General features: G+C 40.1%; 1 protein-coding gene across 3 annotated transcripts in view; it reads left to right on the top strand.

Moving 5' to 3' along the window:
* Window positions 1–23,684, top strand: part of LOC148852104 (ubiquitin fusion degradation protein 1 B-like) — a 62,059-nt gene that overhangs the window by 20,142 nt on the left and 18,233 nt on the right. For 2 of the 3 annotated variants that reach the window (XM_088945912.1, XM_088945910.1), the window contains one exon: window positions 13,746–13,823. In XM_088945912.1, coding sequence (XP_088802038.1) covers window positions 13,746–13,823 — 78 coding nt within the window. Of the gene's footprint in view, window positions 1–13,745; window positions 13,824–20,356; window positions 20,549–23,684 lie in introns of all 3 variants that reach the window. The other variant, XM_088945911.1, reaches the window with a different exon arrangement.

Here is a 23,684-nt window from a genome sequence, read left to right on the forward strand (position 1 = left end):
ATGATAAGGGCACAGAAGCCATGTCAACATTACCAACACCACAGATGGGAGATGAGGACCCATTGGCAAGTGTAATGGTTTGTGATGTTGAGGTTTCAGAAAGAGAAGAGAACACACCTGGAGTCCTGGTCATATGATCTGAGGCTCTAGAGTCAATAATCCAGGGAGAGGTTTTAGATGGCATGCAAGCAATACCTGAGTGGGCAAGTGTGGCAGTGGTATGCTGTGAAGTAGTTTGAAGGAACCGTTCATACTCATCACGCGGTACACTCACCATTTCCCTCCAGAAGTAGATGTAGATGGGAGAGGAGTATGGTTTGCCTGTTTACTGTCACTGATGTCAACCTCACCTGCTATAGCATGATTAGCCCATTTGGAGGGAGGGCCATGTAGGTTATAACAAAAATTCACTGTGTGTCCTTCCTTACCACAGTGAGTACACTTCCTTGCAGAATTATTCTTCCCTCTACCATGGCCTCCCCCTGAGTTACGACCACCCCGACCAATCATGGAACTGCCACGGCCACCTCGGGAGGCATGTCCTCCCCCTCTTGTACTGTGTCCACCTCCTCTAGCTGTCACAAGTGCTGATCTATCAGACTGTGTGGGATTCTCTGTCTGTCCCAAAGAAATTGTACGAAGCCGTGAGAATACTTCCTCAAGTGTAGGAAGGGTAGAGCTCCCTAATATTTGGGCTCTAACTGGTTAGTACTCCGATTTCAGCCCCACAAAGAATCTTGTAACATCTAGTTGTTCCCTTTGTTGTTGCTGAACTTTAATATCTGGAGTGAGGGGATGATAGACATTGAGTTCATTCCTTATATTCTTCATGTAGGCATAGCACTCTTCTAGTGTTTTGGTTCCTTGTTGTAAATCAAAGTACTCCTGATAAAGCTGATATACTCTTGTTGTGTTATCTTGTCCAGAATATAGCTTCTTAGCATGCTCCCATATATCCTTAGCCGTATCAAGGAACATGAAGTTGGCACTAATTTTGGGCTCCATACTATTCCACAACCAAGTCATGATTTGAGCATCTTCTTGTTCCCAATCATCAAATCCTGGAGAGTCAGCCGATGGCTTCTCATCTTTTATATGCTTCACTTTCCTCTTTGCCTTGAGAAAAACTTCCACAGATTTAGCCCATGGAACGTAGTTTTCCCCATTCAGTTTAATTGAGGTCATCTGTACCCCTAGGTAGTCGGGGGAAACCACCACACTAGGTTTCTGATCATTGTACCCATCTCCTATTGCTGCCATTGTACTCTTTCACAGTTGCCTCTAACCTGACTTCTTAGTTACAAGCTGACTGATGTTATTCACAGTTTGATATTTCAGCACCTATTGCAGTCCCTAAACACAATAGTGAGAGCCCACGTCTTGTTCTTATTCACACTACTGCTGACTTCACAAACCCACGAACCACATAAGCATCAATTTAGCACTCACTAATCACATCTAGCCCCTCTTACAACCACTCAATAAAAGTTGTGCACCACAAGCACCATAACACAGTCAAATCTGCTACACCTAGTTCAGACTTGTTTAACACATTTAAGAGGGCATTGCACAACCACAAAGAACTCGACAAGGTCACTGAATTACACCTTTACACCACACGACCACCTGCAGCAGCCCTAACCTATCAACCACTTATAGCAGCCCCTACACCATTCGGCTACTGTACACAGCCCATTCTAGGGCAACAATGAACCTAGTTCTCTAGGTTCTAATCAGTACTAACTGATTCTTGAAGAGTTTCTACCCAGAAATACCAGCAACACAAAAGGACTAGATAACCAACCTTCCTTTGAGAGTATCAACCAACCATTCACTGCTGAAATCACTTTCCTTGATGAAGAAGACTGTGCGCAACAGAGAGAAACGATCTATGATGTCTCAGACCTAGGGCGAACCAGTTCTCTCCATTAACTAACCAGAAATGAAGAAGAAGGTGTCACGAACACAGCTGAAATGCTTTACAAACTGAAGCAAATTAGGAACCTCGCTTTGATACCATGTTTCGAATGCAGCTACAGTAACCCGAACCAGGAGAGAAGGAAGAAGAAGATGAAGAAGAAGAAAAGAGAAAGAGAGAACATGAGGGTTTAGTCGAAACTCATTGATCCACTATTCATTTGACCCCCTAATGTTTATTAGGTGCTAATAACATTCACAAAGACTAAACTGCCCTTACCTAAGTGTGGGGCAGAGTATCTCTAATAAAACTGCCACATAAGCAAGGTACTTAACAAACATGAGATGACTAAACTACCCCTATTCGACTCACTTTAACAAAGAGAATAAGGAGGACATATGTGTCATACGGTCAGTTGCTCCGGAATCAATCACCCAAGAAGTGGAATCAATGGAGCTAGTTGCACTAAAGGTAGAGACTGTACCTGATCTGGCAAGAGAGGTGGAAGCAAAAGAATTGTTTTTTAGACGGGCTAATGCCCAGCTGAGAACCTCTACCTCACTAGCCGTGAAGCCCAAAGTACCAACTCCAGAGGAGTCAGCAACCTGCCGTATGGAGGAAGAAGACACTATTGGAGTACTTTGTGAGTTGTCACCACTGTTGTTGTTGGTGGCAAGATTCCCACTTTCCGTATGACCCTTATGTTGTCTCTTGTCCTTTCCTAATGCAACTGGCTTCAGATGAGGATACAGGACCCAACATTTTTCTTTTGTATGTTTCTCACCACCACAGTGGGTGCACTTGAGGGACTTCTTGTCTGGATATCTGTTTCCCTTAGTGGAGAATTGGGCTGAATGTTCTCTAGATAGTTCAGTTGACTGTGTCTGAGAATCAACTTGCATCTCCTTTCTCTTGACTTCTTCATTTCTCACCAGGTAATAGACATGGTGTAGCTCCGGTAATTCATCTCTCCTTAGAATTTGTGACCTTATACCCTCATACACTGGGTCTAGGCCAGCCAGAAACTTGAAGGCTCTGCTCTTTTCAATTTGCTTATCATGTTTCTCTTTGTCCCTTGCATTTTCCCAATCCAATATCAAGTGATGATCAAGCTCTTCCCAAAGGCCTTCCAGAGTTGCAAAGTATGTTGCAACCGTTATATCTCCTTGCCTTAGAGCTGCAATGTCTTGGTTCAATCTGTAGATTCTAGCATTATTCTTCTTCTGGCTGTAGGTCTTAGATACCTTTTCCCAAATCTTAGTAGCTGTAGGGAAATGATGAACATTTATGGCAACCCGAGGAGTCATGGAGGCCAGCAACCAAGACATGACTGTGGCATTTTCCTTGCGCCACACGGCATGCTCAGGACTGCCGACTTCAGGTTCCTTTTTGTCCCCATCTAAATAGCCTATGGGATCACGGGAAGTAATAGAAAGCCTTGCTGAGACGGACCACTCTCTGAAGTTATACTCATCCAACATCACACTTGTAATCTGCAAGCTGTGCAGATTAGGTTTTTCCAGGTTTGAGAACCTTGCAGCAGGTCTGTTATCTCTAGAGGAAATTTCTCCGGATAGTGAGGACATCCTGACTTCAGTCATAGAGTAGATGGCTCTGTTTAGAGCTGGCCGAAGTGTTCATAGTGCTGGACAATCAGGTGCTGGTAGCTCGCTAGGTAGACTTCACTTGAGTTGAAGCAGTTCGGGTAGAGCAGCAAGTGAGAGGTTCTGGGCTGATAACCGACCTGAAATTAGGGCTCTTTACCACTGTGTTGTGCAAGTCTTGCTGGAGCTTCGAAGCTGCAATTGTACTCCCCCTTTCGGCTAGTGCTAGGACTATTGAAATCAGTCCTCAACTAGGTCTGTCCTATACAGGCCTATCTTAGTAGCCAAATAGCTACTATTTGCTGGAAATAACCTAGTAGGACATCTGCTTCTGGGTCTTACTTCCCTTGAGCCCTACAACCAAGGGAAACCCTAGGTTTGAACTTGCTTTGTTCCCTTACAACCCTAGGTTTTCATTGCAGCAACCCAGAAAAGAAGAAAGAAGATGAAAAGACAGCAAGAAAAGAGAGAGTGCGCCGGCTGAAACCAGGGAGAAGCTAATGCTCTGATACCATGTGAGCTTAGGAGCTGTATTCGAAGTAGTAGAGAAGAAAAGAAGACCTCTGAAATACTGTGAATGTCGAACTGAATAGCTCAGTCAACAATACTATTATTTATATTAGAATGTAGTACAATGCTACAAGGAATTACTGGAATGCCCTTGATTAGTGATGGGACACCTAGACAACTTAAAACATTAATCAGGTTTAGGCCCATTAACATAGGCCTAGTACAAGATAACTTAAACTTAAGTAAAGGCTAATAAGAACTCTTATCAGCCGAACACTCATACATAAAGAGACTTCAATCCAACAAACCCAAGTGTATCTAGAATAATCATCAATCAAGGTAATGAAGTACTTATAGCCAGCCGCAGTAGGTAGAGTAACAGGGCCCCGAACATTAGAATAAACAATATGAAATGGAAATTCAGATCTTTTATTTCATAAAGGTAAAGAACTTCTACAATGCTTACTCAACTGACAAGTTTGACACTGTAATTGACTCATTGACAAGGTCTCAAACAACTTTGGATACATAACTTTTAACGACTCAAAAGAAAGATGACCTAAACGACTATGCCATAAATAGGCTTGACTCTCACTTGACGAACTCATGGACTCTGTCGCCACTAGACCAACATTATTCTCCAACACGTAGAGACCATCCACCATGCTTCCTCTACCAATCGTCTTCCCCGAGGTCAAATCCTGAAACACACATGAAGACGAAAAAAAAGTGACTGAGTAGTTCAAGGAGTGAGTCAGACTACTAATAGACAACAAATTAATAAGCAATTTCGGAACATGCAGTACATTAGGAAGAGTAAGGCCAAGTGGGAGAGGTATGGTGCCTCGACCAGCTATGGTAGAAAAAGAACCATCGACCAGTCTTACCTTATCTCTCCTAGAGAGAAGGTTATATGTCTGAAACAAATTTGACTTACCGGTCATGTGATTTGAGGCTCCAGAGTCAATAATCCAAGGAGAATCAATAGTATGAGATGGCACATGGAAGGTTGTGGCATTACCTAATGTAGACGCAAACGAGGTAGAGGGAGTAGGACCATAATCCATCTGGCGGAGAGTCCTACCATACAATTTCAAATGTTCACGGAAGGAGTTGATAATATCTTCCTTTGGGTCAGAACTGGGATGCCTCTCTTGAGTTACCAAAGGATTAGTCTTTGTCGATGCCATATTAGCTGAGCTATACCTTTTTTGATTCTGTTGGCCTGGTTTCTTGTCCTGATCAGGTGCTGACTTCTTACCCAAATCCTGTGCCCATTTAGGTTTTCCATGGAGATCCCAACATGTATCTTTCGTGTGTCGTGTCTTCTGGCAGTGAGTGCACCAAAGCTTGTTCTTATCATCTGATTTTTTCTGAGTGTCACCCTTTTTAAAACCACCTCCGACATTTGTATCTGAATTTCCCCGGACAGCTAGGGCAACTGACTCCCCTTCTACACCATTCATCACACTTCTTCTACTTTCTTCTGACTGCACCAAGGCATACACCTCCTGAACTGATGGCAAGTCTTTACTACCCAAGATCTGCACCTTGATGGACTCATACGAAGGATTCAGCCCTAGGAGGAAGGCAAACACTCGTTGCAGTTGATATATCTTCGCATAGTGTCTCTTCTCTGAATAGGTGGAGTTTGCTTGTTCCCATATCTCACAAGCAACTTCAGCCCACATGAAAGTCTTCATTGTGGCAGCATTGAAACCAAGAGCCAAGACATCACCATATTATTCTCTTGGTTCCACCTATCATGCTCAGCACTTCCATACTTCGGTTCCTTCACTCTCCCATTGATGTATCCTATTTCCCCCCTAGCAGTGATGTAGGGTTTTATTCCCCTAGACCACTCAAGGTAATTCAAACCATCAAAGGGAATAACAGCCATGGGAAAGCTCATATCCATTCCCCCACTCACTCCATTGTATCTCCCTGAAATCTCTGAAGTAGCAGAATTCTCAGTCGACATGGTCAAATAGATAATCAGTCCCAAACACCGGACTTAGGACCCCTCCTTACTCCACAAAACAATGCTCCACTTAGTCCACACCCACACACTTGGGTTTAACAACCAGGTTGAGCACAAACAACACCAAATTCCAGACAAAACAGAGGTAGTATTTGGCAGATTTCAGATCTGTGTAGTCAAATCAAATCATTGAGAAGACAGGTCATCCTTGACCTACAGTGTCTTAACACATGAACAGGATCACACGATCCAAAAAAACAGGGGGTATACAGACTCGACAGCATTCAATCGCCCAGACTCATAGGGTTTTCACTCAGCACATGACCAAGGAGGGTAAAGAAGAGAAAACAGGGAGAACTGTACCAGTTGTAGAGCTGTTTTTTCCGTCCAGAATCAGATTTCTGTTTCGCCCAGGTTCAACTAGTCTGTTCGATCTGTTCTCTCAGTAAGGTTGTTCGATCTGTTCTCTTAGTAAGGTTGTTCAATCTGCTCTCTTTAATCAATATTCCCGCTCTGATACCTTCTTGACAGTATGGCCGGCCAGAAATAAGAGGAAGAGAAGAGAAGAGAAGAGAAGAGGAGAAGAAGAGAAGAGAAGAGAGGAAAGAAGAAAGAAGGGTTTTGCAATGTAACAGTGCTGGTGGCACCAGCCTTTATTTTAATATATATAGGGCGGCAGAAATAACAAGGGAAAAGACCCTTGTGCCCCTGAGTACAATAACAAACATAACAGAAAGAAAAAACGAAATAAAAAATACTTTAATTAGCCAAACAAACCCTAGCATCAGCAACTAAATTATTTTAACATTCCCCAACACTTTGCTATCAAAGTACAGAAGAATGGGGAAAGGGGGTCCCCTTGTTTGATTCCCCTAGTGGTTGGAAAGCGATCCACTATAGACGCATTCACCATGATTGAGTAATGATAAGCCCCAATACAACCTAGGATCCATCTGCACCATTTTACCCCAAAGCCAAAGCAATCCATCACTTGCATATTAAGAAAGACCAATCTACCATGTCTTAAACTTTTTCCAAATCCAACTTACACGTAACCCCTTTCTCTTTTCTTCTCCTTAGATCCCCCAAAACATTCATTGGCAATTAAAATTTGCTCCACAATCTATTTAGTTCCCACAAATGCCCCTTGATTCTGTGATATTAGATCTGGAAGCACTTCTTTGATTCTTCTAGGCAAGACCTTAGCAATGGTTTTATACAAGCTGTTAACCAGACTGATGGGCCTAAAGTCTCTCAGATGGTTTGCTCCAACTCTCTTTGGAACCAGTGCAATAAAAGTTGAGTTCACCCCCGGATTTATCACCCCTTTGATAAAATTCATTGAAAACTTGAAGGATTCAAAATCTCCCAAAAATCTTGGTAAAAGGCCATAGTGAAACCATTTGGACCTAGTGCCTTAAATCTATCCATTGAAAATATTGCCTCCCTTATTTCCTCCACCTCAAATTTTCTTTCAAGCCACTCCTTTGCCTTCTCAGAAAGTTTTGGCCAATCTAGACCTTCCAACCAAATTCTCTGATTTAGGGGCCTTCTAATATAAGACTGTTTTGCCCTTTTTAACTTAGGATGTGTTTGGATAATTTTTTTTGAACTACTTTTGTGCTTTGGGCAGCAAAAAATTGTTTCAAAGTTTGGAATGTGTGTTTTTTAAAGCAAAAATACTTGTACAATAAAAAGCATGAGGCAATAATAGGATTCTTTGTGCTTCGACTGCATGGCTTGTGGCATTTTTGCTTTTCACAAAACATGGAGGGCGTGAACATATGAAACTTTCTGACATGTCGTTTTTATATATACTCTAAAGACATGGCACTTTTATGCCATGTGGAAAAAATGTACCACTTGGTTTTAGTTTGTGCAACAAACCATGATCATTTTTACCAACCATATTATGAACCATACCAAGTGGCATGGCTGATTTGATGCCACATGGTAAAGGGATAGGCACAAATTATAGGCTGACACGTTGTCGATTATGGTAAAGCAATACATTGTAACTAAACACTTATTTATGCTTTTACTTTCAAAAGCTTGTTTTGAAAACAATATTTATGAAACTGCAAAAGAACAAAAAAGCATGAAACATACTAAATGCTTGTTTTCTGAAAAACATAAAAAGCAAAAGCTTATCCAAACAAAACCTAATTTTTCTAAAATCCTAACTCTAGCATGTTTCTCTCAACTTTCTTTCAACAAAGTTCAGCTTGAGAGCACCTTGAGAACGATTTGTGATTTATAATGATTATTTTCATCATTCTCATATTTGTTGCCGTCATCCCCTAGAATCTTGAATGGGCATTTAGTAATTTTACTTTCATTGTCAAATGTCAACCATTAAGTGTAGGTGGAACCTACCATCTGATACTAGTTTGTTGTTTAGTTTGTTTATTTTTGAATGGCACACAAAGATAGGGAGAATTATGTGGAAGTGCATAAGAGCAGCTTAGTTGTGGACAGTTTGGGAAGAAAGGAACATCAGAATCTTTTGTGAAAAAGAAAGGAGCTTCTTGGAAGTTAAAGAATGCATTTTGGCGAGGGCAATTCAGTGGCTGAAAACTCTAAAGATCTTTGCTGCATACTCTTTTGATGACCTATGGAGAAGCTGGTCAGTAGTGGCTAATACTTCTACCAGGAAGGACAGACATGGGGTTGAATGGATGCCACCAGGGGAGGAGTTTATCAAGCTGAACTTTGATGGAAGTCGAGGAAATCCAGGACCTTTAGGCATAAGAGGAGTAAGAAACAAAGATAGTAACGTGATATCTTTGTACTCAGGTCCTGCGGGTGTGGGAGACTCTTTAAGGGCTGAATTACTTGCTGCTGTACAAGGAATCCAGCTTGCAATCAGCTAGACATAGAGCATCTGATTATTGAAGGGGATTCCCAGGTGATAGTGGGTTGGCTGAAGGGTCCAGACACTGTGATTTGGGGTTTTAGAGATCTTCTCAAAAAGATTAAATGGTTAACAAGGAATATGACAATCAGAGTTCAGAGGGTAGGTAGATCAACAAACTCATTGGCTGATTCACTTGCAAAAGAAGGGGCTTTTCGGGATACTTTATTTTGGGCTTCAGTGTAATTTCTTTTGTACTTATAATTCTGTAATTAGCTTTAAAGGAAAGGTGGCATCTCGTGCCTTTCCACGGGTTGCATGTAAACTCTTATTTGTTGGTTTAATAAAATTTCACTCATTTATCAAAAAAAAAAAAAAAAAAAAGAAAAAGGGTCATGGGGCAAAGTTCTGGAACCCACAAGTTTGGGGGGAGCTCTTTGTCACAAAACAAAGCTTGGGGGCTACCCCCTAAGTGAAGGGATGAGAGATCCATCATATGGATGCCCAAATCTTGCGGAATGAAGGGGACGAATTTCAAAAATTTTTCTCTCCCTTCAATTTGGGAATCGCATTCCCTATTTAGAAAATCATATTTTCAAGGACCAATCTTGAACCATGAACTGAACCAAATTTGAACCAAAAGAAGTAGGAGAGAGGTATACTTGATACAGAGAAATATTATCTCTCAATGGAGGTGTTCACGCCCAAGGAAGGATCCAAAGACTACTCCCACTGAAGATGGCGTAGTGCAGGATGGAGCAGAATTGGTAGCGTTCTCCAAGAACCCGATCCTTCGTAAGAATAGCTGGATGGCACGTGAGCACTGCTTTCAATCAGTCCTTTCACAAAGGGCTGATATCAAGATCGAATCTTGATCTCTCCCACAAAGTTGGAGATCAAACTGGAGGTCTGGCGGCGGCAGGAAGGAGGCAGCAAGAAAGAGTTTTGCAGAGATTGCAGAAATCTTTCTTCTGCGATTTCAGCTCTGAAGACTAGAGACCTTTTTCTCTCTTGTGTTGTGTGTGTCTAAAGGCTGCCGCCCCCTCCTCCTTTTATAGGCTTAAAGGGATCATCTCCTAATCCCATTAGGAGTTGCTAATCCAAATCATATTTGGATTAGAAGTCCCTTTAAGTGATAAGGGAGAACCCTTATCTTATCTGTAGATTAGATCAGCCCTCTCCTAATCCTATTAGGAGGCTCCTAGATCTAAATAATTTAGATCTTGGACTCTCTGAGTGGATAGGGTCAAGGCCCAATCCTATCAACTGATTTAATCCCAGATCCGCCTCTCATTTAAACTGATCAAATCAGCCCAGTTCGAAATGGGCTTTAGGCCCATTAAGGTTGTGTGCTCACTTAGCCTTCCAAACTACTGCCCAGTTGGGCTTCTTTGTATGGCATGGGACCCAAACATTGATCTACACATCAGCCACATGGGTTCGGCCCAGGCTTTGTTACAAGGCCTGGCCGAATACACTGCTATGGACAGTGCACCCCCTGAAACCCATCAAATGGGCTCTATGGGCCCAACACTTACCCTAAGTGGTCCTTGGGCCAAGCCACCTTGTAACACCCAGGGACTGTGGGCAGATGCAAGGTTAGCCCATTAGGTATTACCCTCAATGGTCTTACACTTAACCTCTCAACCCATAATGATCAAACACTACCCGACAAGAGAGGACCTCTCCCTCAGCTGCAAGGAACAGTGTTGCACTCTTTGCTTATATGGATCCCGAGAATTGAAACCTTTTGCAAACATTTTAGAAACCATAATATATATACTTTTGTATCTCATATAAAATACACTTTGCAAAACAAATCTCAACGATTGAAATCGGCCGCCGACAGTCTTGGTTTCCATCAGTGAGAGTGTATCCCCGATCATTACCTTTGTCCGACAAAGGGGCTGATCCTGTCACTATGATCACCCACTCAGATGTTGCCTTGGTCTTTGCTTTTATTTTTTTATGGTACCTAAGTGAAATAGGAAAGGGCCATTGCTGGGTTTATTCTTGGGCTGATGAGCATGAGAATTCAGGTTCGTGTCTGAGGGCAGCCACTTTATGCAAAAAGAAGTTTAGGTCTGTATCCAGTGCACCCCTCCCAAGACCCTAGATAGCTCTGGGACCACACTGGGTAATGGCCTTATGATAACTAAGTTGTGGGGAATTTTACATGATTGTTTCTTGTAGACTAGTAATAACTAAGTGGCAGAAATTAATAGGGGTAATTAAGTAAACTAAGGCAGCTTGTGTAAAGGTTGCTTTGGTTTTGGAGTGACATGTTAAAGCCCATCTTTAGAAAGTAGAATCACTTGAGATGTTTTAAATGACCAATTGATAATGGCTCAGTTGGTAGGTTCTTTGGCTGGATGTAGTGAGAGACTTGGGATCAAATCCTGTTGCTACCAGGGTTGGGGGGTTATGGATAGGGACTAGGGGGATGGGGTGCTCCTTGTTGTGTAGCCCCATGAAAAAGAAATCATGGAAATCATATTAATATAATTAAGCTTACTTAAATATTGGGGCCTTCATTTTTTTTTTTAATTTTTAGGGTGTGGGTATGATAAAAGATTTGTTTAACTTTTGGGTGTTATCTTGTAGATGAACAAGCAGTGTCATTTCTCTCTTATTATTCATGTCTTAATCTTTTCATTATCTCCCATTCATGCTCCCTTTTACTATTTATGGGGCAGATTAGATAGGGTTGGGTTAGGAGGGGAGGGGGGGGGGGATTTCTATGACCAACCTGATTTGTTGCAACTCCTACCTGTATTGGTGAATGGTGATAAGTTGGTCTTGAATGGGAATATGCTTTTCTTCCGGCCTCAAATTTTGTGTAAAGCTATCTTATACCATTTTCTCTTGACTGTGAATAACCAAAACTTTCATTTTGTGATTTGAACCCCTCCTTTCAGGAACACATAGTTCTCAATTTATTCCTATTCTGCATCTTACATTATTTCCCTTCATTTACCTTCTTTTTTATTTTGTGTTTTTAATGGAGCTACACAACAGGGGTAGCCCGCCCATCCCCTGTACACCCCCCCCCCCAACTCTGGTGGCTCCGCTACAACTAGCCAGAGAACTTATCAATTGAGTCACCATCAGTTGGTCTTTTTTATTTTGTTCATTCATTATTCTTTTACCTTTTTTTTTGTTTTTTTATCTCAACAAGTTCTTCAACATATTCATCAACCTAATCTTCCCTGTTTTTTTTTTTTAATCAATAACTTGCAGATTTTATTAAAATTAGAGTGAAAAAGCACAGGCACAAGAAGAGGGAGATAAACTCTCTTATCTCACCTAATCAGAACAACAAAACAATAGAACTTTTACAATATAGCCCAGAACAAAGAGTCCCTATATATCCCTTGTTTAGCTAACCCATCAGCAAAGGAGTTAGCACTTCTTTTAACCCAACTCAACTTCACCTCAATGTTCTTGGTTAACCAATTAAGTTTCCTCTTCTCATTGCTGTAGTTCCAAAAATTAGCAGTATCATTTCTCAGCCAACCCACAACCAGTTTAGAATCGCCTTCTATGACCAAATTGGTGATATTTAGTTCAATTGCCCTTTGAGTTCCTTCAATAGCAGCTGAAATCTCAGCTTTAAGAGAATCACCCAATCCAATTGGCCTTGAAAAGAGAGCAATTTTCACTCCCTCCTCATTTCTTATGACACCCCCAATACCTGATGGACCCAGATTACCCATGCTACTTTCATTAGAATTAAGTTTGACAAAACCACTAGGAGGAGTCCAAGAGGGTAAGGATGTGTCTTTGACCGGAGCTGAACTTGCAATTTCCTTCCAATTTCTGAACAAATCATCTACTGAAAAGTCTTTAAAAAGAGCCAAACACTTCAGCCAATTTACTGCTCTGATCTGAATCAGCCCCAGAATTTCTGGCAGTCTTCTTTCCCTATCTGAGAAAATTCTCCCATTTCTTTCTTCGCAAATAGTCCAGTAAACAGCAGCCCTGAGACATCTCCACATTAACTCTTCCTCTTTTTTTCGACCAGTTAAAAAAGGATGGAGCAAAAAGTCTTTGTACATCTGGTGGAGACCAACTGTGTCCAAACAAAGATGAACACCACTCCCAAATGTGATTTGTAATAGAGCAGGAAATCAATAAATGGCAACCAGTCTCACCTTCAGCCTTGCATAGAACACACCAGCAACCTAATGTTTCCTGGTTGCTGATTAGGAAGAAAAATTCCTAAAGGCATGTCTTTCCCTTCTTCTCAGGTTGATAGCTTTCTGCCATCATAAATAATATGATGTTGAAACCCCAATGTTGATAATCTGCTTAAATTGGTCATTTACTTGGCACTTAGGTGCCTTTGTCTTTATCCAATATATTGGGTGATTTTGGTTGTATTTTAAAGCTTGAATTGGTTTGGAGAAGATGCTTTGTTTATATTTTTAGTTTTTCAGAGGTAAAATTTTGAAATCTATTGTTAGATATTATAATTCATTCTTACTAGAGGGTTGAACTAAAAGTAGATAATGCAAAGAAAAGGGGAATAGGGCTGATTTGCTGATGTGATGACAAATACAAACAAGAAATGAAGTGCATCTCTTTGGGGAAATTAAAAGAAAATCCTTCATATTGATAACTATCCATTTTGGTTGAAAATTGTCATACATTGAACTGTTAGTTGTAAATTATTATTTTTCCCATGCTCAATAATGTGGGAAGATCTTACTTATCTACTTTTAAGGATTATAATGCGCTTCAATGAGTTTCTTGCATTTAGTTGTCTAATCTGTTTTAGGCTTGTAATCAGCTTTATTCTCCAAGCTATGTTTGATAGAGTTGTCTTAAATTTGATGTTTAACAATATTCTTTTTTTACCTTCGATGATTGTTGCAGTTTTTCGAAGGATACGGATACCATGGAACATCATTTGAGCAGATGTATCGTTGTTATCCAGCATCTTTTATTGATAAGGTCAAAATGCCTTCATAATTGTTGTCTCTTCTTTGGGCAGGCTGTATTGTAATATCATTCTGGTTTCATGAATAAATTTTCAATTATTTATCATAAAAAAATTGTTGTCTCTTCTCATTTTTTTTATCCATGTGCATTGCTGTAGTTATTTTGTGTGTGAGTGTGTTGCTGTAGTGAGAGAAAGAATGTTTACCATTATGATATAAATGTATTTTAAACGTGAACTTAATTAAGGGTGCAGAGGAAACAACATTTAAAATACATTTATATCATAATGGTAAACATTCTTTCTCTCACTACAGCAACACACTCACACACAAAATAACTATTTATTAAATAGTGAACTTAATTAAGGGTGCAGATGAAACAACATTTAAAATACATTTATATCATAATGGTCAACCTTATGATATAATAACACACCCGGGTCATTACGTGTAGGCTTTTGTATTTGACTGCTAGGACTAATTTGTCAGTTCTATTATTTTAATGATTGGAAGCAGGATTTTTTTTTTTTTTACTTTATTTGTTGACTCTCTCACCTTTACCCTTTTTTTTATCAATAACCACAACTTTTGTTAATATTAAAAAAGGTAAATAAAAGAAGGTCAATGAGAGATAAACCCTCTTATCTCTCCCTAAGCTAACCTATCAATTTTACAATTTTGCTCAAAATATTTGATTTCTCCCCACCCCTTGTTTTGCTAGAACATTGTCCATAGAATTTGCACTCCTTTTGACCCATAGTATTATTACTTCCATGCACTTTGTAATTCGTTTGGATCTCTTCTCATTTCTGTATTTCCATAACTTTACCTCTTCACATTGTAGCCACGCCACTGCCAATTTGGAGTCACCTTCAACAATTAACTTTCTAATGTTCAAATTTCTTGTCCTTTGCACCCCTTCCACCAGTGCCATAATTTCAGCTTTTAGGTAATCTCCCTCACCAGCTAGGCCTGTATATAACATGATTGTTTTACCCGCCTCACCCTTGAACACAAAATTCCTGATATTCTTGGGTTCCGCAAACTACTTCCATTGAAATTTAGTTGAATAAATCCCCCCTTTCAACTAGTGCTATGCATCTTCATTTTTCTTAATATGAAATATTTTTATTAAAATAAGGAGAAATGAGATTTTTCTTCCTCTTCTTCCTCCTTATCCCCTCCCTTTGAAGGAGGCTTATGCCTCTTATGTTCTGAACTACGCCTCAAGCCTTTAGGTAGTGGAACACCTCGCATCACGCCTCCGTGTTTTAAAACATTGGTTAAGAGAAGTAAGAAGTTTGGTGGATTAGGCTTAGGGAACATCCAAAAAATGAATGTTGCTTTGTTAGGGAAATGGTTGTAAATGTTTCCAATGGATAGAGACAAGTATTAGACAGTGTGTGCCCTTAGCTCCAATCAGATTGACTTACATAAACAATTATCAGTAGATGAATAAAGTACATTATTGTTTTATGTTCTTATCGATGTGTTTTCTGTGAATTACTCCTTAGATTTGACACTTATGAGACTTGTATTAGTTTAAAATGTTCTCAGCCATTGGATAGGCTTAGGGAATTTATCCCTTGACAAGGCTGACATTGGTGTGTTGCCGAACTGGTGGAGTAGCTTGTCTCAGCTGCTAGGGTTAGATCCCCAAGTATACCCAGTGGGTGCTTAGAAGAAACACTGAACCTGTGTCAATTTCCAACTATGCCCTAGACCTTGGAGATAGATGAGCAAAACTGGAATATTGCACTTAACTCCAGACTTAGATTTTATGATACTACACTACATATTGGACTGAGTTGCCTTTGATGTGCCAACCAGTGAGATCCATCAAGGATCAAATACCTGGGCATGTAGGGGCAGTTTGGGAAATTACTTGAGTAGGTGATCATAGTGATAGGATCGATCCCTTTGTTAGACAAAGTGAATATCAGGCTTTATACTCTTTCTGATGGAGACCTAAACTACTAACAATGGATTTCAACTGTATTTGAAATCTGAATTGCAAAATATATTTATATGTTATATTACTATTTTATGAAAAATGTTTGCAAAAGGCTTTTAATCCCAGGATCCATTCGAGTAGAGAGTGTGACATTGCATTTTGCAGTCAGGGAAGAGGTCCTTTCTTGTGGGTAATGTTCTAATGATTATGGGCCGAGAGGTTAGGTGTAAGAGACCGTTACATGCTAATTACCTAATGGGCTTCCATCTTACATAAGTTCATTATCCTTGGGTCTTCATAGGGTGGTTGAATGCAAAGATCATTTAGGTGTAAATGTTGGGCCCAAACTAAGCCCAAGCTGATTGGGTTAGTGGTTCACTACCCTGAACAATGAATTCGGCTTAACCTCTTCTAGAGGTAGGGCTTAATGGACTTGTGTGAGGCCTTTGTGGGTTCCACACCTAGCGTTTTAAAAGAGAAAGGCACACAAAAAGCGATAGGTTCCAAATGTTCCTGAGGCGCAAGGTGCACAAAATAAAAAAAAAAACCTTAAAAATATAAAAAATAGAATAAATAGAAAAAACATGTAGAAATTCTAAGAAATCAGAAAAAATTAAAAAACAAAGTTAATTATTAGAGGTAAAGTATGTAATCAGCAATCTAAAGTTATTCAGGAAAATATGCAATCATGAATCATCAATCTACAGAAATAAAAATTAGAGATAAACTGATAAAGTATGCAATCAACAATGAGTTATTAGTTCAATTGGTTAATCAGGAAAATATGCAATCAGCAATCTACAGAATTAAGAAATCAGCACTAAATAATTAAAGGAGACTACACACACAAAAAAAAAAAAATAATAATAACAGAACAATATAACACATTCAATGGTTCAATAAAAAATATAAATATAAAAGAATTAAAGAATATGCCTATGAGCACAACCTATACAACATTAAATAATCAGCATCAAAGAAGTTAAAAGACACTTACCTCTTGGTATTGGTATCCCCTCCATGGCTCACACACAACAAAATCAATATAAAAATTAATCATTTACTGTAATAAGCAAATAAGGGATCAGATTTGAAAAATATTAAAATTAACAAGCTATTTGTTAAGTATTTAATGTCAATATCGATTTTCTAATATAAAAAGGTTCTTTCATCAATCATCATTCACAAAGCACAACCTATACATAAAGTAAGTTTACTGCCTATACAAAATCTCAAAATCATATTCTCATATGTCCATTGATTCCATCCATCCATTCTTGATTCTTCTTTCCTTAATCCTCAAGATTCCAGCATTCATTCTTCCTCATCATTTTCCTCTTCTTCATTTGGAAGTTCTACGTCATCTTCATACTCATCAGATTTGTAATCATCGGTGTAGAGAAGATGGGCCAAATGGCCCATAGGCTGTTTATCCTTTCTTATTTTTATGTTCTTTACTGTAATGGGCCTTATTCTAGGCCTATTCTTTCTATGTTATGTTCTTTTAATTTCTTGCCCAACTAAGGGCCTCTTTGTAAATTATTAAAGTCTAACTTAATAAAATAGTGTTAGGGGGTAAGAGGAGATATTAAGGTTCGAAACTCTCTTCCTCTGAACCCTTATTGCCGTCATCTTCTTCTTCTTCTCTTCCTTAGAAGAAGGATTTCTGCTGTTTTCTTTTGATTTCTGCATCTGTTCTAAACAGTCCTCTATTCTCAAGGACTGTTTTTCTTCTATCTGCATTCTCTTCTTCTGTTTCTTCTTTTATGTCAAATTCATCTTCATCTTCTAAATGAAGGTGATGTGCTAGGTCTTTTGGAATTGGTTAACTTGGGCCATTTGGCTCGTAACTGAGAAGTTGAGCTTGAGCCCCTAGATCTTGTATATCTTAGTGGCTCTTCAACTCCAGAAGCACGAGCAACATCTCCCCATGTCAATGAATCACCCTCAAACACCAAATCATCTTCAGCCCCATCCATCTCTCCTAATAACCACTCATTGCTCTCATCAATATCTTTTAGAGAGATGAGATCGGTGTAATTGTGTGAATAAAAACTCTCTTTCAGCATCTAGTTGAACTTAATATCACCAAATCATTTAATCGCTTTTGATCCAAGTGATTCCTCTTTTTAGTATGAATATGTGAATTCATAAAATAGCATTGAATTACTAAAAAAATTAAAACTTAAATGTAAAATATAAATGTTAGAGTGCTCGAGTCAGGGGTATTTTGGTCATTCTGGTTTATCTTCTTGGAAGTGAAAGGTCTATTGTATCTGAGTTTAAGTTATGTGTCCCATCTTATATGAGGGACAAAATTGTCTTTCTTGTAACTCCAAGTTTATGAATAAAATCCAAGTGGATCGGCTAGGAGAGTGATTTTTCACATTCTCTCTTCTAGTCTGGCCGAACATTCTCCTCCTTATTTCTCTTTTCTTTCTTCTTCCTTCTTCTCTACTTTGACCTAGAATCAACTAGGGTTTATTCACATGGTATTAGAGCTGTAAGGTCGTATCCTTATTTCTTTCTTGTTGCTGTTCTCTTTCTGGGTTCGCCGCCAGCCTTCACAGTCGTCTTCTTCTTTCTCGATTGATCTGAGTGGAGATTCGATAAGGGGCTGAAAAGGAGCTATTGTTTTGTGGGTTTGGAGGTGAGAATGCCTCCAGTCGTTGCTGTGGTGGTCGTTGAAGTGGTTTACTAAACCGTCTATTCAGTATCGAAGAGGGCTGAATGTGGATAGGTATGAACACTACTGTTGTTTGTCCAAGTAAGGGATTGTGAATGTTTTCTTGTTGCTTCAAAAGTTGGTTGTGGTGATGCTCGGTGTGACTGATATGCATTTCAGTCGTATTCCTCTGCATTTCTCTTCATATGTATGCTGAAAGAAGAGTTTTTGACTGCTGAAGTTCACAACAGCAGTAGATTGGTGGTGGTGGTGGTTGTGTCCTAGACCTTGTGTGTAATCAGTTCTGCAGTGTGCAGCCCAAGTGTTTGATGTGAAGACTGAGTGGTTTCAGTCTTAGTGTGTGGTGGTGAATGGTTTTGCAGTGTGCAGCCCAGGTGTTTGATGTGAAGACTGAGTGATTTCAGCCTTAGTGTGTGGTGTGTAATGTGTATTTAAAGCTGGGGTTGGTGGTGCTATAAGTGAGATAAGCCGTGTGAAAGAGTGTGTGGTTGTGTTGTATACTTGAAGGTGAAATAATGGAGATGGCCTCTTCCATAGATGGGAATGACAACAAAACTAGCATCATGCTTTCTTCAGATTATATAAGTGTTCAAATGACATCCATCAAGTTGAATGGTGAGAACTATGTATCGTGGGCAAAATCTATGGAGGTGTTCTTGAAGGTCAAGAAGAAAGTAAAACATGTGAGGGAGGAGAAACCTTCCTCTAATTCTCCTGGGTTCGGTGATTGGGAACAAGATGATGCACAGATAATGACATGGCTTTGGAACAGCATGGAACCAAAGATTAGTGTGAACTTCATGTTCCTAGATACAGCCAAAGAGATTTGAGATCATGCAAAAATGTTGTACTTTGGAAAAGACAACACAACTAGGGTGTATCAGTTATACCAAGAGTACTTCAATTTGAAGCAAGGAAGTCAAAGCTTAGAGGAGTATTATGCAAGTTTGAGGAACATCTGCAATGAGCTAAATGTGTATCACCCTCTAACATCAGATGCCCAGATCCAACAAAAGCAACGTGAACAGCTTGATGTGACTAGGTTTCTTGTGGGCTTGAAGGCTGAGTATGAGCCTGTCAGAGCACAGATATTGGGGGGATCAGCTCTCCCTTCACTTGAAGAAGTTTTTGCCCGTCTTAAAAGGACATCCATTGAGCCGGTGGAACATTCCTCCTTCTTTGATAGATCTGGTTTGGTAGTGACTAAAGGGAGTGACCGTGGAAGTAGAAGTGGTGGTGGCAGTAGTGGCCCTCCAAGCAACCGTGGTGGACACATGTTTAATCGGGCTAGTGGCCAGACTGGAGGCCGAGAGTCAGGGGAGGCCGTGGAAGAGGAAGGAGTAATGCTCAGAGAAAATGTATACATTGTGGCTTAGAGGGGAACACAGTTAATTTCTGCTATGATTTGCGTGGTCCATCCAACACTTGGGCTAACCATGCTACATCTAAGAGTAGTAGCACAATTACTGAAAGCCAGCAAACTGTCCCAATCCCCTCCACACCTGCTTGTGCTTCCGGGCAGGAAATGGTGAGTGTACCACGGGCAGTATATGAGCAGTTCCTTCAAACATCTCAGCAGAACACAGTTACACTTGCCCATTCAGGTATGACTTGCTTAGCTTCCAAAGCCTCACCTTGGATCATTGATTCCGGAGCCTCAGACCATATGTCTGGGACTCTTGATGTCTTTTCTTCCCTTTCTCGCTCCTCCACATCTCAGTCAGTTACTCTTGCTAATGGTTCTACATCTCCTATTTGTGGTGTTGGTGATGTTGATTTCTCCTCCTTGTCTTTAGCATCTGTTTTATATGTTCCTAAGTTCCCGTTTAATCTTATGCCTGTTAGCAGATTAACCAAGTCTCTTAATTGTTTTGTAACCTTCTATCCTTCTTCTTGTGTGTTTCAGGATCTCAAGACGGGGAAGAAGATTGGTGGAGGGCATGAAGCAGGTGGTTTGTATTACCTTGATGGTGGTGGCCCCCAGTGGCTTTTCAGTCGTCTCTTACTCCTCTCCAATGGCACTGCAGACTCGGTCATCCCTCTCTCAAGGCTTTGAAGCTGCTAGTTCCTTCTTTGAGTCATCTTTCATCGTTAGATTGTGAGTCATGTTAGTTAGGCAAACATCATCGAGTATCATTTAGTCTAAGAATTGATAGTTGTGTCTTTAGTCTTTTTGCTTTAGTTTATTCTTATGTATGGGGTCCAATTAAAGTTGTGTCATACAATGGGTTTAAGTACTTTGTAATCTTTGTTGATGACTTTTCAAGGATGACATGGATCTACCTTATGAAAGACCGTAGTGAATTGTTCTCTATTTTTCAGAAATTTCATGCTGAAATACGCACTCAATTTGGTGTTCATATGAAAATACTTCGCTATGATAATGCCAAAGAATACATCTCCTCACCATTTCAGCAATACCTAGAACATCATGGAATAATTCTTCAAACTTCTTGTGCCTACACCCCGCAACAAAACGGTGTAGCTGAACGGAAAAATAGACATCTCCTTGAAACTGCTCGGTCCTTAATGATCAATATGCATGTCCCAAAACATTTTTGGAGTGATGCTATTCTTACATCCTGTTTTTTGATAAATCGGATGCCCATGTCAATCCTTGGAAGTCAATCCCCTTTCTCCGTGTTGTTTCCCACTTTGTCTCCATTTCCTCTCACCCCAAGAGTCTTTGGTTGTGTTTGTTTTGTTCAACACTTGGGGCCTGGAGTAGACAAGCTAGATGCTCGAGCTACGAAGTGTATTTTTCTTGGCTACTTGAGGACTCAAAAAGGGTATAAGTGTTATAACCCAAAATTTCATAAATCGTTTGTGTGCTCTGATGTCACCTTAATTGAATCAGTTCCTTTTTTCTCAGATGTCGGGCTCTCTTCTTCTCCCTCTGTGGTTCCTCTTCCTGTACCGGTTATGGACCCTCTCGCCGTAGCTCCCATTCCTACTACAGATGCACATTATATGCCTGTTACTACAGAGAGGCCGCCAATTACTCAAGTGTATACCCGTAGAAGTGCTTCGACCCCTCCACTTCAGCACCTGTTGACAGATCCTGTTACTGCTCCTTCTCCCTCAGATCTTGATCTTCCTATTGCTTTGCGGAAAAGTAAACATACTTGTACTTCTCATCCCATTTCAGACTATGTTTCCACTGATCACCTTTCTGCTTCTCATTGCAAGTTTATATCATTGCTCTCATCGGTTCCCATTCCCAAGATTGTATAGGAAGCCCTTACCTCCCTAGGGTGGAGGCAAACCATGGAAGAAGAACTCTCTGCTCTACAACATAATCACACGTGGGAACTCACCACCCTTCCTCCTGGTAAGCACACTGTTGGGTGTAAATGGGTCTATACAGTGAAGCATCTTCCTGATGGCAGTGTGGAACGATTGAAGGCATGGTTAGTGGCCAATGGCTATTCTCAGTTATATGGTGTGGACTATGTGGAGACATTTTCTCCTGTGGCTAAAATTGGTTCAGTTCGGGTGTTAATCTCATTAGCTGCTATGTATGATTGGCCTTTTGTGCAACTTGACATAAAAAATGCCTTCCTACATGGTGATCTTGTTGAGGAGGTGTATATGGAGCAACCACCAGGGTTTGTTGCTCAGGGGGAGGCTAGTAAGGTGTGCAGGCTCAAAAAGGCAATCTATGGACTGAAACAATCTCCACGTGCATGGTTTGGCAGGTTTAGTGAAATGAAGGCCTTTGGGATGAAACAGTGTCAGGTTGATCATTCTGTGTTCAGCTATAACTCAAAGGATGGGACAATCTTGCTAGTCGTGTATGTAGATGATATTGTCATAACTGGAAGTGACAACAATGGCATTGACAAGCTGAAAAATTCTTACAGGACCACTTCAATACGAAAGATCTGGGGAAGCTAAAGTATTTCCTAGGGGTTGAGGTTGCGAGAATAGGGGATCGACCTATGTCAGGGTTATTAGGTGTTAAACCAGCAGAGACTCCTATGGAACTCAATGCCAAGTTAAGTGTGGATGCCGGTGAAGAGTTTGATGATCCTGGAAGATACAGAAGGTTGGTGGGAAAGTTGAACTATCTGACCATTACCCGACCAGATATATCATTTGCTGTGAGTGTGGTGAGTCATTTTATGCAACATCCTCGGGTTCCTCACTGGGAAGCTGTTCTGAGAATTGTTAGGTACCTAAAGGGTGCTCCAGGTCGTGGTTTGTTATACCAAAAGGGGGGAACTCTTGAGATAGTAGGATACTGTTTTGGAATGGTAGAATATTGATGTGTTTCATTCTATTGCCAATGGGCATATTTATACAGTAAGTTGCTGCAATAAATAGAAAGAAAAGAAAATAGAAAGAAGAAAAAATAGAAAGAAGAGAAAATAGAAAGTACAAAAATAGAAAGAAAGAAATAGAAAGAAAAAACTTTCTAAATCAGTCCTTCCACAATCCTAGGAATATATACAATTCTATTTTCAGATCTGAACCAGTAGCCCCACGTTTTCCAACACTCCCCCTCAAGCTGGTGAATAGAGATCCTCCATTCCCAGCTTGGCTATAATTCTCTGAAAGTCTGTACTATTGAGCCCTTTAGTAAGTACATCGGCCAGTTGTCCTTTTGTAGACACATAGGGAGTGCAAATCAACTTGCTGTCCAGTTTCTCTTTTATAAAGTGTCGGTCAATTTCGATGTGCTTCTTTCTGTCATGTTGAACAGGATTGTGAGCAATATTGATGGCTGACTTGTTGTCACAATATAGTTTCATAGGCTCTTCTCGTGGAATCTTCAGGTCTTCTAAAATTATCTTCAACTAGAGTAATTCACACACTCCTTGTGCCATAGCTCTGAATTCTACCTCTGCACTTGATCGAGCCACTACATTTTGCTTCTTACTCCTCAAAGTGACTAAGTTTCCTCCTAAGAAGGTACAATAACCAGAAGTGGACCGTCTATCTACTGGAGATCCTGCATAATCGGCATCTGTATATGCTTCAAGAGTCAGTCCTCCATTTCTTCTGAATAAAATTCCTTTTCCTAGATTGGCTTTCAAATAGTGCAGAATTCGATGAGCAGCCTGCAGATGAACTTCTTTAGGATTATGCATAAACTGGCTTATTACACTTATAGCATATGCAATATCCGGTCGTGTATGTGCAAGATAAATGAGTTTTCCAACTAGTCTTTGGAACATCTCCTTGTCTGCACTTGCATTATCGTTGGCTTCTCCAAGTTTATGATTGGGATC

The sequence above is a fragment of the Nelumbo lutea genome, chromosome 5 (assembly GCF_056320005.1).
Source record: "Nelumbo lutea isolate HS-2025 chromosome 5, American lotus-T2T, whole genome shotgun sequence".
NCBI lineage: Eukaryota > Viridiplantae > Streptophyta > Magnoliopsida > Proteales > Nelumbonaceae > Nelumbo > Nelumbo lutea.